The sequence below is a fragment of the Haplochromis burtoni genome, unplaced genomic scaffold (assembly GCF_018398535.1).
Source record: "Haplochromis burtoni strain Fernald_Lab_line unplaced genomic scaffold, NCSU_Asbu1 Contig_294, whole genome shotgun sequence".
In the NCBI taxonomy this organism is placed as follows: domain Eukaryota; kingdom Metazoa; phylum Chordata; class Actinopteri; order Cichliformes; family Cichlidae; genus Haplochromis; species Haplochromis burtoni.
In genome coordinates, this window is record NW_024582655.1 from 295,118 (window position 1) to 309,615 (window position 14,498).

Here is a 14,498-nt window from a genome sequence, read left to right on the forward strand (position 1 = left end):
TGGAAAAGAAGAAAAAAAAAACATGTGCCCACTTTTCCCCCCCAGTGGACCTAATCCTCTTCCATACTAATCCTCTTCAGTACAACTACAGAATTCTTCCATAATTTGCATGTAAACCATGTAGGACACATCTAAAAGTATGTAAGCAGCTTCTTATAAACGTATTAGCCCCAGTACATCTTGCAGTGGAAATATTTGAAGTTTGTATGGTTTAAAGGTCCTTTTTTAGGAAATTCAGGACTTATTTGTAATCGACAGATAGAAGCTGAAAGGCGTATCAGCGGGACCAATCACAGAACTCGAACTCTTTCACCATGACAAAATGCAGATACAAAATAACGCATACAATTTTAATCAAATTTTAATCAAAATTTTAATCAAATAATACTATAACAAATATATTCAAACTGAAATTAACGCCGTTAAAAGAAGCAAACAAACAAAATATTTCTTTACATTTTTTTGTGTTTTACGCGCCCGTGATGACGTAATCACGGCGCGACGATGCCTAAGAAGATTTATATGAGTTCCCAGCAGGTAGTCGAACGATGACAACAAATTTAAAACAGGCCTTAAAAACCCACTTTGGGTTCGACACCTTCAGGTCTAAACTGCAGGAAGATGTTGTTAAAGCAGTCCAAAGAGGTAAGTCGACTCATTTTTCCTGTCTGCCTCTCTGTTAGATGAACGTTAGCAAGCTAACATAACTGCTGTTTGTCTTTAGTTTTGAATATGAGGTTCAGTTGGTTTTCACAGACAGTGAGAGACAGAATAATGTGTAACACGGTGGTCTCTGTGGTCTTCCTGCAGGTGACAGGGATGTGTTTGTGTGCATGCCTACTGGAGCAGGAAAGTCGCTCTGCTACCAGCTGCCTGCAGTGCTTGCTGAGGGCATTACTCTGGTTATATCCCCGTTAATCGCTCTCATTCAGGTTAGCGTCTGTCTCTAGCTCCTGAGCTCCAATCCAAAACCTTCAAATAAGTTTTGCAGTATCAGGTTTGCTTTAACCCCTGTTCGTGTTTCTATCCAGGACCAAGTGGATCACTTGAAGGAGTTAAACATCCCTGCCTGCTCCATCAACTCTAAGCTCCCAGTGAGTGAGCGCCGGTTGATCCTGGCCGACCTGGGAAGCAGCAACCCGAAGCTAAAGCTTCTCTACATCACTCCAGAGATGGTGGCCTCGCCCGCGTTCCAGCCCTGCCTGATGGACCTGTGCTCCCGTGGCTTGCTGTCTTACCTGGCTGTGGATGAGGCTCACTGCGTCTCGCAGTGGGGCCATGATTTCAGACCAGACTACCTCAAGCTGGGTGAACTGCGGGCTCGATTGCAAGGAGTTCCCTGTTTGGCCTTAACAGCAACAGCACCCAAGAATGTACAGGAGGACATCATTCAGTCCCTGAGGCTGTCCTCGCCGCTTTCTTTTCTTACACCCGTCTTCCGGAGTAACTTGCACTATGATGTGATTTTCAGGGAGCTGCTGCCAAACCCATACGTCCACCTTTGTGCCTTCATTAAGAAAACATTATCACTTGGAGGTGGATCTAACGGACAGGTTTGTAGACTGTAGGCTGTCATGTGTTATCCTTTTTACAAACAGAAATATTCAGATAGAGTAGCGACAGTTTGCCTAAGGGGTTTACATTTTTGGCCACAAGTTTAAAAATACTCATCATGGGCATGAATGTCATGTAAATTCTGAGCTTTTAATTACTTTTTTTTTAAACTGTTCTTTTTGCATTGGGGAATGATTGTATGTGACTTTAAAAAAACAAGAATTGGGTGCAAAATAATTGACTTGGGATTTTCTCTGATCCACACAATGTCGAAAGTGTAGATACAGGCTCCATAAATAGATACAACCCCTATAATTAAATTAGATTACATTAAGCATCACTTATAAAAAGGTTTAAACGACTTTGCCATTTACATTTAAAAAAATAATAATAAAATAAAACAAACAAATAAAAAAAAAAACAGAACAAGTTTTTAATTATTGAAGCATTTTAGCAGCTGTATGTTTTACTTCTAGAATGACTTTTTGTTAAATTTTATTTCAGGATTGTTTGTGTGCCTTTTCTCTGTTTTATAACATTTCTGTTGTTATTAACGGCTTGATTGAGCTCACACAGCATTTTCTTGTGTGAATACAACTGATTTTGTTGCCTAGAGTGGAGAAATAACACTCTTTGCCATTTTGTTCATGCAAACTCTGGTTTAATCAAACTGTCTGGTGTTCGTAAACAGGGTTGTGGGATTGTGTACTGTCGGACCAGGGAAGGCTGTGAGACAGTAGCTCACCAGCTGACGAAGCTTGGAGTCGTAGCTAAGCCGTATCATGCAGGTAAAATTATTTTATTTTATTTTATTTTTTACCTTTTTTTTTTTTTTTAATACATCTATATAAACTGATCAGGCATAAGATTATGAGCACAGACAGGTAAAGGGAATAACACTCATTAATCCTTCATTGTGGCACCTCATAGTGGGTGGGAAATATTAGAGAGCATTTTGTCCTCAAAGTTCATGTGTTAGCAGAAAAAAGGGCAAACAAAAGGATTTGACAAACTCATGCGTAGAAGACTGGATCAGAGCATCACCAAAAACTACATCTCTTGTGCGGCGTTCCTAGATGCAGTTGTCAGTATCTATCAAAAGTGGTCCAAGAAGGGAGCAGTGGTGAACCGGGGGGAATGAAGGCTGGCTATCCAAGAGATTAGCTACTATAGCTCAAATTGCTGGACCAGAGAGCAATGGAAGAAGGTGGCCTGGTCTGATGAATCACATTTTTTGTGGATGGTCAGATGCTTAGTTACCTGGGGAACATCTGGCACCAGGATGCACTATGGGAAGAAGGTGAGCTGGCAGAGGCAGTGTTCTGCTGGGGTCCCTTGGATGACTTTGGGTTACTTTGACTTGTACCAACTACTTAAGCATTGCTTCAGACAATGTTAACCCCTTCATGGGACTTGTATCCTCTGATGGCTGTGGCCTGTTTGAATGGTAAATGGCCTGTATTTGTATAGCGCTTTACATGTTCAGTCATCCACCCATTCACACACACATTCACACACTGGTGATGGCAAGCTACATTGTTGACTTGACCTTCAAATTTCCCAGATCTAACTCCAATTGAGCATCTTTGGGATGTGCTGGACAAACAAGTCCAATCCACGGAGGCCCAACCTCGCAACTTACAGGACTTAAAATATCTGCCGCTAACATCTTGGTGCCCAACACCACAGCACACCTTTCTGGGTCTAACGGAGTCCCATACCTCGATGGGTCAGGGCTGTTTTTTGGCAGCAAAAGCAGAACGAGCACAATATTAGGCAGCTGGTCATGATGTTATGCCTGATCTGTGTATAGGATGTGTAAAATTTAGTGTTTGAACTCTACTTTTGTAGGCTTGAAGGCAACAGATCGGACAGGGGTACAGAATGAGTGGATGCAGGGGAAAGTGCTGGTTATTGTGGCTACCATCAGCTTTGGCATGGGAGTAGATAAGGCCAATGTCAGGTGAGGCTGCAAATCCACAGTTATCACTCGCATTCTTCTTGTATCTAGTTTTTTGGGTTTTTTTGTTTTTTTTTTCCCTGCCATTGTGTATTCAAATGTTTCTGCAGATTTGTAGCTCACTGGAACCTCGCTAAGTCTCTGGCCAGCTACTACCAAGAGTCTGGGCGAGCGGGGAGAGATGGCCTGCCCTCCGCCTGTCGCACATACTACTCTCCGAGAGATAAGGAGCAAATTAATTTCCTCATTCGGCAGGAAGTGGCAAGAAAGCAGGTCAGATTAACAGCAGAGCAGGGTGGAAAGCTCTTTGCTGCACAGTTTTTATATGTGTTTAAATGTGTCTGCAGGAAAAACGGGGCTTTGCAAAGGACACTGACAAAACCGCAATGACTGACTTTGAAGCCATGGTGTCTTTTTGTGAACAAGAAGGGTAAGTAAAGGATTCACACATGCGGTGACAGGTTATAATTATTGTTATTTTTATTATTATTTACATACAGATCAAAGCATAACTGACAATAAGTGCAGGCTTAAAGCATTACATCATAACATAACGCCTTCACCTGTTCCACAGTATGTAACGTGCAGTTTTAGATAAAGAGTGCATTTCTGTTTCTGGACAGCAGAGGGCAGATTTCCTCTCTTACCATCCTTTGAAAGCTGCTTCCTGCTTGAGGCTCTTGACTAACTCAGAAGTCTGACTGCCAGTTCTCATTACTTTAGAGTGACACATCATTATGTTTAGAAAGCTCTGAGAAAAAACAATCCAATCGGGCATTCCCAGTCATTTCTCACTGTTTGCCTAAAGTTAGTTTCATACACATGTTCAGTCCTGTATGGTCCAAGAAGTTTCTGCCTGATTCACACACAGCTGGAGTTGGCCCTGCCCTGTCCTCAGGGATCGCTGTTGGGAGTGCAGTGATGCTCCAAGGAATGTGGACTCTCCTGAAAGCCTGTTGACTCGAGCAGGTGTGTTTGGCAGCGTTGCAGGACATCCTTTACGGTGTTTGGCAGGTGTTTTGTTGTCCAAGGGTTGAGGTTCTTTAGTGCTGCACAGCATGCACCCTGTACAATTCTTGTGTGTGTGTGTGTGTGTGTGTTTCTAAAACACGATCAGGACTCGCTGTGTGGAGAGCTTGCAGTTGTGTCTGTTTTTGCTCAAAGGTCGGGACCCTTTAGCTTCCTCTTGCGACAGCAGCAGCTGCAGCAGCCGCAGCAGAAGCTCGCGCAGGTCACCACTGTGATGAGCAGGACTAAAACTGTGGGAGAGCAGCAAATAAACAATGTCATGACCAGCTTATTGATGAACAAGCAATGTGGGGGGGGGAAAAACATATCGACAAAAAACTCACGAATAAAAGTTAGCAGGACGAAGAAAGCTCCCAGCTCTATGGGGTTGGCGTTGGGCAGACCTTGAAGCTTGACCCAGATTCTGCCAAGGAGGTTCAGCGTCTGTTCTCTGGCATCCATCCTAGTGAAGACAGGTATACAGCACCTCTTTTATTTCCCTTGCAATCTAGGTATTTCTCCTGTTGCTCACTGGTGACACTGTGAGTGGGGCGAGGTGGAATTGCTATTTACATGTCAGAGCTAAGCAGTTTTTCAGCCTGTGGTTTAGTGGGCGGGTTGTCATGAGAAAGCAGGAATCTCACTGCCCGAGAAGAAACGTGTGTCTGATAGAAAGCGGTAAATGCACTGGTGCTTTTTCTGTGCCTGAACAATTTTAATCCAACCGGGTTTAAAAGTGTTCTGGAGGAACAATATTCTGCTCTGTCATGCAGGCTGTAAGAGGTGGGGATCGAACCGCCGACCTTTGATTAATAGAGAAGCTGCTCTGTTTACGAGAGTATCGTAAACAGACGGGCTGATTCACATATGGGTTGAGTTAACAAGAGGAACAGAACGAGGCCCTTCTCTGTGATAAATGTGTTAATCAGACGGCTCTGCAGACACTTCAGTGTGTGCAATAGGCGGTGGTAGGGTGGCAAGTCATTGAGCTGGTGCTGAATTGCTGGAATGGGTGTGACAGCGTGTGGCATTTCTAGTTTTGAGAGTTCTTTGTAACTAACACTTGCAGTACGAAGCATAAAAGGATAAAAACTATTGAAAATAACTACAATGAGTTATTACACTGACACTGAGGACAAAGCCTGGAAACTTGGGGGTCAACATGACGTCTTGATAATTCAGAGGAGTTATGGTAGTGTATCCTCCTTCTGATCACATGCTTTTGAGTATTATAGATGTAAACATCCTGGTTCCAGAAGTGTGGATAAGGTGGTAATACTATCCAAAGTACACTGTTAGAAATCAGGATACTGTGGCATACCTTAGCCAGGTTTCACAGCTTTCTTTGTTCTCAGTGGCCGAGCTGGTGACAGATCAGATCAGGGATCAACTCCACCCACAGGATCTGTAAACCTGCACTGTGTAATTTATGCAAGTGTATGTGTCTCGTGTTCCTTGTCAGAAACCTGTATCGCATATACTCAAAACCAGGATGAGATCGGGGGAAGATTTGCATGATCACAAGCTAACTTGTCCTTCCTGGCTTTGAAAATTTAAATGTGGGGAAAGGTTGTGCTGCATTGCTTTAACTGTGTATAAGTGTAATGTGTTGTTTCCAGTAAAATCCAGTAATACATATCTGCTCTGCTCACTGGAAAAAAGCCACAGAGCTAACTCAGTACTTTTATAAAACAGCTTAAATGGACCACATGTATTGCAGTGTATTATAGCTATGCTACACACAGTGATGTGGGAAATGAATGCTACAAAATATTTTCATGCTATTTTTTAAAAATCCTACTATGAAAGTGTAAGTCAGGGGAAAAGGAAGGATTGATTTTCCAACCATGCGGGCTGTTCCTACCTGAGACCGTGAGCTTGTGTGGAACGCGATGCTGATTAATAACAGATTTTGGAGCTCACTGTATGTTCGTTAAAACGATGAACAGTATTTACAGATCACATGCGTGTGACTCTGAGAAATTCTCTATTTTTAAACACATTTTACACGTTCGTCTACTTGAATTGTTTTTCTCACGCTGCGCTCGCACACAAACATTTAAAAGCACTTACCTGCTGATCGGAAACTTCTTGTCGTTTCTTTGTTTGTTTGTTTAGTTTGGGGGGTTTTTTTTGTGAAACTTGGCCGAGCCTAAACTGTCAGAAATCGCAAAACCAGTTGGCAATTAGGAGTCGGTCGGAAACGTGTCATTCTCTTCTTTCCCCTGACGGAGCTGCCAGCTGAGTGCCTTTGCTTTAGGCTGCGTGCTAATTCGTTTGTGGGGACGTCATCCGGAGGAGGAGTGGTGCTCGGGCGAGCCTGAGATTAGCAGTGGAGGTTGAGATATAGTTAAGAGGGTTAATTCCACTGTCACTGATGACAAACTGCACGTGAGGGGGGGAAAGTAGACGATAACAAATTTCATCCGGCGCTCTTCTGCCCTCTTTCACGCTGCTCTGACTCCTCAGTCGCTTTGAGTCTTCTCATCTCTTCCCCTCTTCCAGGCTTCTTGTTGCTCCCTTTGTTTGTTTTCTTTGGTTTTTTGATTTGTGGCTGTCTCACACGCGCACATACAGAGTAGTTACTGCTGTGTCTTACTTTTCTTTGTCTGCCTCAAAGGCTGTTTTCTCTTTGATAGTCCTGCTTCACAGAGCTTTGTTTGCCTCTCTGTCGTTCCCCACCTCTTCTAGTGCTTCTCTTTGTTTCATGAAAGGGAAGGTGGCAGCATTTCCACTTCTAGCAAGGTAGCTGGTATGTTGCTGAAATGACTCGTCTAATGGGCTGTTTCCCAAGTGCGTGCGTGTGCGTGTGTGTGTGAATACTGGCCGTTGCGTAATGCTGGATATGATAGTGTGATACAAGAGACCTTTTTTCTGAAAGGAAAATCCCGTCTAAAGCAGGGATTGTGAACAGAAACATGCTGCAGAGGAAGCGGGTGACCTGCTGTCAGACATTAATAGTATTTATTTATTTTTTTCAAAAACCTTGAAATTGTAAGAAAACAACGCTGAACGACTGTTTCCAAATCCAGACTTTGTGCCTCTGCATCCATCCTTCATATCCGTCGATAACAGTTAGTTAGGGTTAGTGTTGATGCAACTGCGTTGTGTTTTTCATGGGACAAAGAGTGGCGCTTGACCTATTTCATAACAAAAGTATTGATTATGGGGATTGATGTGGTGGTTACACAACAACTAAAAGATCAATATTGTTTCTAAAACATTATCAGAAAGATGAGATGATGCCTTTTTGCAACTGCAAACTGCAGAGTGTGTTTTCTTTAACTCGTCTGTTCAACGGTAGCTCTTTTCTCGTCCTGCCACCAGTTGCCGCCATGCCACCATCTCAAAGTTTTTCGGCAACACGGCGCCGAACTGCGCGGGGGCCTGCGACTACTGCCGTAACCCCAAGTTGGTGCGAGCGCAGCTGGAGAGAGCGGCCACACTCAGCACCAAGATCGGTGCGGCTCAGAGCAGCGAGCCCAAGGGAGCGTTCGGGTTCCAGCCGGACACTTATGGAGGAGGAAAGAAGGGTTACGGCTTTGAAAGGCAGGACGATTTTTAGTGATGTTGTGTGAAATGTCCCGTTTGCATTTATGACTTGATGGTTGATCCTGTAGGTTAACACCGATGTTTTGCTTCGCAGGTATGATGAAGGGGAAGGTTATAGTGAAGATGATCCTTTTAAGAGGAAGAAGGAGTTTTCTGAGCTTTTCAAGAAGCAGATGAGCATGCGCAAGGTGATTACCACAAAAAAAGAAATAGAGAAAATCAGCTCATACTCTTTGGGCAAAATATATACGTTATTTCTAAATGTAAGGACAGCATCTCCAGAGTGTTTGTGTTGTGCCTCTGCACATCTGTAAGCCATCTGGGGCTATCAGGCCCTGTAAATGCTGCTTTTGCTAAATGGCTCCCACATGTTCAGTGGAATTTTTACAACATTTGAACTAAAGTATTCCTCATCAGGTCCAAGAGGAGGTTGGCCAAACTGTTTATAACATAGCATAAAAAGCAAGAATGCCATGATTATTTAAAAAAAAGTAGAAACTGAGCAGGAAGAACAAACAAGTCATTATAGTGTGTGGAGAGTTATGGAGGTTATTGATGCCTCAGGGCTTCGTTGCTCAGAGCTTCATTTAAATGTTGCTAGCTTAAAACTATGGTTCTTTTATCTTTCTTCCTTTACACAGTAAAGAGACATTCTGCACTTCAACTACACATGCACAGGCTTTTGGACGATGATAAAATGTTGTTAATTGTGGTGGATATTAAATCAAGCCATCATGATGCGATTGAAGTGCCAACTTTCAGCTTTAACTCTGAAAGTTTTTACAAAACTGTCGCATTAGCTGTTTGGAAGCTACAGACATTTGTACACACAGTCCCCCGTTATCCGTCTTTGTGTTATTTTCATGAAATGTTAAGCAGAAGAAAATCAGAGGTGGATTAGACTGAAAAAACAAAGTAACTATCAGAGAGGGAGAGTTGCCAGTCACACAGTCATGTTCTTTCTTAAAAATGCTGAGTGCACTGACCAGCTCAGCAACATCAAAACGCCTGAAAAACGTGGATGATGACAGAATTATTTCTATGGTTATGAAAAACATCCTTAAAATGTCTAAAAAAAAAAAAAAAAAAGTCCTTAACAGTCATCATTAACAACGTCTAAAATGGAGATGGCTCGATGAATGGAAACAGAAAGGCTAGATCACAAAATATCCAAAAGACCCTGAAAACAGTTCAGCGCTGAGAGAAATCTGGAGATGGAGAGAAACGGCTCGTGATTGGAAGCATACCACATCACCTGTCAAACATGGCGGAGGCAGTGATATAGATGGGCATGTGTGGCTGCCAGCGGATATAGATCACTAGCTTTTATTGATGATGGTGACTGCTGATGGATGTGCACAGGCCTATACTCTCTGCTCAGATTCAGAAAAATGCTGCAAAACTGATCAGAGCTTCACAGCACAAATGGAAAATGACACAAAGCAACTCAAGAGTTTCTGAAGGAGAAGAAATGGAAGATTCTTCAATTGCCAAGCCAGTCAGCTGATCTCTAACCAACAGAGCAAATACAAAGCTAAATGCAAAGAGACTCACAAACAAGAAGCAACTGAAGGTGGATGAAGTCCAGGCCAAGCAGCTCAAGGGGGGAAACGGCAGTCTACGCTTCATCCAAGTATTAAAAACAATCTATATTCGTTTCTCCAGTTCATTTTAATAAACAGTTAATGCAGAATTATTTGATAATCCCTTGAATTAAATGAGAAAGTCTGCACATTCAGTGATGTGATGTGTACAGAGGCAAAACAACAAAAAATTGCGTCGTGGTCCCAAAGCCGTATATAATAAATGCTCACTGTTGTCTTCTATGTTCTGGCTTTAATACACGTGTGAATACTGAAGGCTTCCCTTCTGCCTGTGCTCGTGTTTATTTAGGGTAACGACAGCAGTCAGAGGGAAGAGTTTGTTCCTCCAGGTAACGTGTAACACGAACAGTAAAAATGATTGTGAATAACTCTCTCTGTCCTGTTTTGTAACCGGTGTTATTCTGCTGTGTAGATATCGACTGCCCGCTTAGAGAGGCCAGCAGCCAGAGAATTCCCAAGCTCAGTGTAAAGGTACAAGACAAAACTTGAACACTACGCACACATTCCTCATATCTGCTGCATTTATGAACACGTCCTTCAGCGACTCAGGTCATGTGATGAGAAAAGCAGCGTTAAAAAACCCAAAACGCAGCAGCTTAAAAGGCTGTGGCTCGTTGGTGTTTGACATTTTGTACAGTAAAAGTAGAAAGTGAGCGCTTTCCGAGGCGCTAATAAGATTCATATTGTATTTCAGGCCAGAGAGCACTGCCTGTACCTCCTGCAGGAGGCACTTCAAGGCCAGCAGGGGGCAGAAGATGCACTCAAGTACTTATCTAGATTCATTCAGATTTTTTTTTTTTTTTTTTTTTAAAAAGGAAAACTGGAGGTTTTTGTGGCTGCAGAGTATTCAGAGGAAAACATGTTTTCTTTCCCCCCCAGCTGAAGCGTAAGAGGGTAGGGGCAGGCCAACGGGGCTCTTCTAACCCCTTCATAACTGCTAAGGATTTAATAAACCCCTCCATGTTGGAAACAGGGGCTAACAAAGGTAGGACAAGCGGCGGATTTTTCAATGGCTACTCAGGAGAAACCATTATGCAGGGAAAAGAAGCCAACACAGATGCATCATCGCCCATCAAAGCCAAAGCAAATGCCGTCACGACCTCCCTGAGCAGCCCGACTAAAGGAGGCAGAGCCATGAGCAAGAAGCAGCAGAAGCTGGCGGAAGCAGCAAAGAGTTCCCACAACATTTCTCATTTTTTCATGAAGAAACATACTCCAGAGAAAAGCCAGGATGAGGAAGAGATGCCGAGGGAGCCCGAAGCCGCTTTATCTCCCGCTCCAGCTTCCATCTCCCAGGAATACATCAACCAGGAACCACACTCACCTGCTGCATCAGAAGGAGAGAGCAGTGCTGCACAGTCAGAGACTGAGGATGTGATCCTCGTAGAAAGCAAATCTGAGATAATTGTTATACCTGATGATGACGAGGAGGACGGAGCTGATATTGCAGAACCAGTTCAAGAGACATCTGAGCAGGACCTGACGTCCATCACAGAGTATTTGATTCTTAATTTGATCAGAAATAGCGGAAAAAAGCCTTTTATTGACTTTTAACTGCTTTTTCTTCCCCCTGTTCCCCCACAGACAAAACAAAGACGAAGAAGAACTTAAACCAAGTGAAGAAGAGGTTAACGCAAATGAAATTCCCGGGGTAGGTGTCTGTACACCCACAAAAGTCCTCCTTGAAACAAGTCTTTCCGCTCAGCAGTTTGAAGCTAGATGAAGTGCTCCAAAGGCTTTATAAGTTTGTCCAAAAATAAGACTTTTGGACAAATGTATAAAGACAAAGTAAAGTTTTAAGAGATTAGAGTTTGAGCATGATAATCTGTCTTACACTCAGATTGGGGTTTTTCCACAGGAAGTCAGTTGGCATACAATTTTAGCATTCACTGTATGGACAAAAGAACTGGGCCACCTACACATTCAGCAACTCATGGAAACTCATGACATGAAGCTCCTGGCGCACAGTTTCTGTGCTGATGTTAATGCCAGAGGTTTTGAGCTTGTCAGTTATTCAATCAGTGGAGCTTTAGCAACTTTTACGAAATACCAAATGGCGTGTTCGACAAAGCACCTGAAGTATGCAGGAGTGGGTCGAAATCTGTCACTCTTCAGTTTTCCTTATAATTTCCTGCATAGCTTCAGACAATATTGAATTATCAGTATAGAAAAACACATTTAGCCTCTTTCCACAATCCACACAATCTAAATCCAAAGTCTCGTTTTTGTTCAGCATAATTTCTCTTTTCTATAACAGACTTTGAGCATCAGCATGATGGGGATAGATTTTAGTTTTAATAGAAAACTCCTCATTAAAGTCCATGTTGTAAAGAAGGGATGTCAAACTCATTTTACATCGTGGGCCACGTACAGATCACTTTGATCTTAAGTGGGCGGCCCAGTGAAACTCCTTTCTGATAGTGTAAAGATGTTTAGCCACACATTTAATCCCCTATATTTTTAAATATATCTGCTCTGTGAACCATCTGTAAAAATCATAAATTTCTCTAGTATGTTGTGAAGGAACGGTAACACTCTGTTAGTTAATGGTTTATCTCTTACTTAGAGATATCTCTGAGGACCATGGGGAGAAAGCCATTAAACATATGAAAATACAGTTAAAATTCTAAAATTTATACCATCCTATACATTTTCCAAAGATATCCAGATTGGAGTCTTTGGCAGGCCAAACCATAGATTTCAGTTCTGCCTGGAGTCCTGAGTCTGACTTTATGCTTGTGAACAATCATGACATGTGTGTCCAGGTGACAGATGACATGAAAACCATGACGGAGTCTCCCCCTCCGGCGAAGCGCAGCCGGCCCGGGAATGAGAGCAGCAGGAGAGTAACCTTCAACCCCAACGTGCAGGAGAGAGCCCTGCACCCGGTCACTGAATCGCCCAAGCCTGTAACACTTAAGGAAGCAGCTGATATCGTGGTCCGCTACCTGGACCCTTTTTACACTCAGGGAAAGTTTGCCACAAAGGTGAGCGAGTGCTGTGTTTGTAAAAAAGTAGGGTTGCGATTTAAAAGCAGAATGATTAAAATTCTTTCTTTATTTCGCAGGAGCTGTTTAAGTCTTTCGCTCGCTACTTGTCTCACCTTCTTACAGAGGGAAGGAGCAGGGGGAAAGGCCAAGGTAAAGGGTGCATGGGAAATTTCTAACTTGCAGTTTGCTTTGTGTGCTGGTCCTCTTTAACTCCAGCCTCTGGGTCCACAGTGAAAGCAGAGGCCAAGGCTCTCATCAAGAAGTTCTTCAGCAGCGTCCAGCGCTGTGAGAGCGAGGCAGACTGGAAGCACCTTAAGAGACCTCACAGCTGTAAAACCACAGCCAAAAGTGAATGAATGGGGGGAGGAAATGTGTAGCCCTTCCTCTTTGACAGTGCCTAAACTTCTCCGGTTACGATGACCTCAGGCTTTGTCACAGATGCCTGCTGACGAGGTTTATGGTCCACTTGCTGCTATTTTGTTATTCTTTTAAAATGTTTTCCAGGATGGTTGCTGATACTGTAACTTGGGTTAATAAATAGTAAGCAATAAAACAGGGACAGTTTTTCAGCCTGAGAGATCAGACAGATGCATGTGTGAGACTTCTTTTTAAACTGCAAACAGTGTGTAATTCACATGGTCTTATTACATCACAGTGCAGAGTTATGCAAACCCAGTGGTGCTTGGAGCAGGAAGCCAGCTGAGGTTTTTCACAGGCTTCTCATAGCAGGAAAAGCAGAGGTATAATTATTGGCATTCAAACAACTGCGTGCGATTTTGAGCAAGCTGGTTTGGGGATCTTCCGATGTTGCCATACTGGAACATTTAATCCCTTCTCTGTGTGTGTGTGTGTGTGTGTGTGTGTGTGTGTGTGTGTGTGTGTGTGTGTGTTTTTTAAGTCAATGGGGGAATAAAATGCACAAAACACATGTTTTAATGCTTCTGTTTCTGGCAGACTATCTTACTTGCTCTTACATTTTATGTTTTTGTTTATTCGTCTTAAATACTGGAACTAGTTTTGTTTAGTTTGTTTTTTTTATTCATGCAATCTACTGTGAAACTGTCCAGCTTGAATTTTCCTGTATTTAAAAATATTCTGTCTCTCAGCAGGGGGAGAATCTGTGATGCAGGGCATTTTCGTTTTCTTTTCATTTCCTAAAACATGGTTTCCAATGATGAAAGCATATAAAAGGCGACTGTATCAGTCCCCACAGTCGGGAAGAAACCAAAAGCAAAGATGGCCACTGAGGCCCAGCTGTGGGGAGTCCTGGTGGCCACAGTGGAGCCAATCTGTGCTGCAGATTGTTCACAATAAAGTCTGTGTCGAATACAAAGTACCAAACAGTGTGAGACGTCTCTTATTATTGTTGTTATTATTAACTGTACAGGAGACGTCCCTGGTGGGGACGCTGTCAAGTAAACGATGATGTCATCTTTAGTAGTGCTGCTTTCAGGAACTCCTGCTAACATAGGACTCAAGAGCCTCCCACACTTTTTATGAGTAATGTCATTGCTTATGTTGGTAAATACACAGTAGTCAACATCATTTATGAAAAGGGTGTGTATTTATTTTAATCATCGTGATTATGTGTTAATTTACCTACATTATAAAGAATCCAGCCCTTTTTGGCAACTTAAAATGTGTTTATAGTACCATTATGTTTTACTTGTTTCAATTTCCGCTGGCCCTTTTGGCCAGATCTCTCTCTTGTAAGCTTTGGATAGTGGCCGGATCAATCCAAATATCAAAAGTATTGATACGAACGCTGATATTGGTATCAGCTCAATATCAATATTTGCAGTACTGCACAGTAAAATGGTCTGTTAAAAA

At 42.7% G+C, this 14,498-nt stretch overlaps 2 protein-coding genes and 1 long non-coding RNA gene across 5 annotated transcripts; 2 read left to right on the plus strand and 1 right to left on the minus strand.

Moving 5' to 3' along the window:
- Positions 1–477: 477 nt before the first annotated feature.
- On the plus strand, positions 478–10,491 carry recql5 (RecQ helicase-like 5). Of its 2 annotated transcripts, XM_005940823.3 has the most exons (12): positions 478–645; positions 811–932; positions 1,032–1,553; positions 2,246–2,342; positions 3,406–3,517; positions 3,625–3,787; positions 3,862–3,944; positions 7,850–8,071; positions 8,169–8,262; positions 9,968–10,007; positions 10,091–10,149; positions 10,373–10,491. In XM_005940823.3, exons 1-12 carry the CDS (start codon positions 549–551, stop codon positions 10,487–10,489), a joined length of 1,728 nt encoding a protein of 575 aa, XP_005940885.2. In that variant the 5' UTR covers positions 478–548; the 3' UTR covers positions 10,490–10,491. The 2 variants fall into 2 exon arrangements, with proteins under 2 accessions (XP_005940885.2, XP_042083916.1); XM_042227982.1 differs by lacking the exon at positions 10,373–10,491 and having other exon boundaries at positions 10,091–10,366.
- LOC102306558 lies at positions 3,977–7,298 on the minus strand. The gene is made up of 3 exons (XR_316946.3): positions 6,596–7,298; positions 4,867–4,985; positions 3,977–4,773 (listed from the first exon to the last, which is right to left on the minus strand). It is a non-coding gene; the product is annotated as an uncharacterized LOC102306558 (long non-coding RNA).
- A 147-nt stretch (positions 10,492–10,638) lies between the features above and the next one.
- On the plus strand, positions 10,639–13,540 carry LOC121815760 (ATP-dependent DNA helicase Q5-like). 2 transcript variants are annotated; one of them, XM_042227983.1, is made up of 4 exons: positions 11,038–11,329; positions 12,444–12,665; positions 12,746–12,818; positions 12,900–13,540. In XM_042227983.1, exons 2-4 carry the CDS (start codon positions 12,456–12,458, stop codon positions 13,022–13,024), a joined length of 408 nt encoding a protein of 135 aa, XP_042083917.1. In that variant the 5' UTR covers positions 11,038–11,329; positions 12,444–12,455; the 3' UTR covers positions 13,025–13,540. The 2 variants fall into 2 exon arrangements, 1 of the variants encoding a protein (XP_042083917.1); XR_006055335.1 differs by lacking the exons at positions 12,746–12,818; positions 12,900–13,540 and having other exon boundaries at positions 10,639–11,329; positions 12,444–12,522.
- Positions 13,541–14,498: the final 958 nt, after the last annotated feature.

Excerpts from the sequence above, each read along its gene's own strand:
- recql5 (XM_005940823.3), top strand. The coding sequence starts at position 549 with ATGACAACAAATTTAAAACAGGCCTTAAAAACCCACTTTGGGTTCGAC. Across the intron at positions 8,072-8,168 it reads AAGGGTTACGGCTTTGAAAG|GTATGATGAAGGGGAAGGTT; the intron begins GCAGGACGATTT and ends TTTGCTTCGCAG. Across the intron at positions 10,008-10,090 it reads GGAAGAGTTTGTTCCTCCAG|ATATCGACTGCCCGCTTAGA; the intron begins GTAACGTGTAAC and ends TCTGCTGTGTAG.
- LOC121815760 (XM_042227983.1), top strand. The coding sequence starts at position 12,456 with ATGAAAACCATGACGGAGTCTCCCCCTCCGGCGAAGCGCAGCCGGCCC. Across the intron at positions 12,666-12,745 it reads AGGGAAAGTTTGCCACAAAG|GAGCTGTTTAAGTCTTTCGC; the intron begins GTGAGCGAGTGC and ends TTTATTTCGCAG. Across the intron at positions 12,819-12,899 it reads GAGCAGGGGGAAAGGCCAAG|TGAAAGCAGAGGCCAAGGCT; the intron begins GTAAAGGGTGCA and ends CTGGGTCCACAG.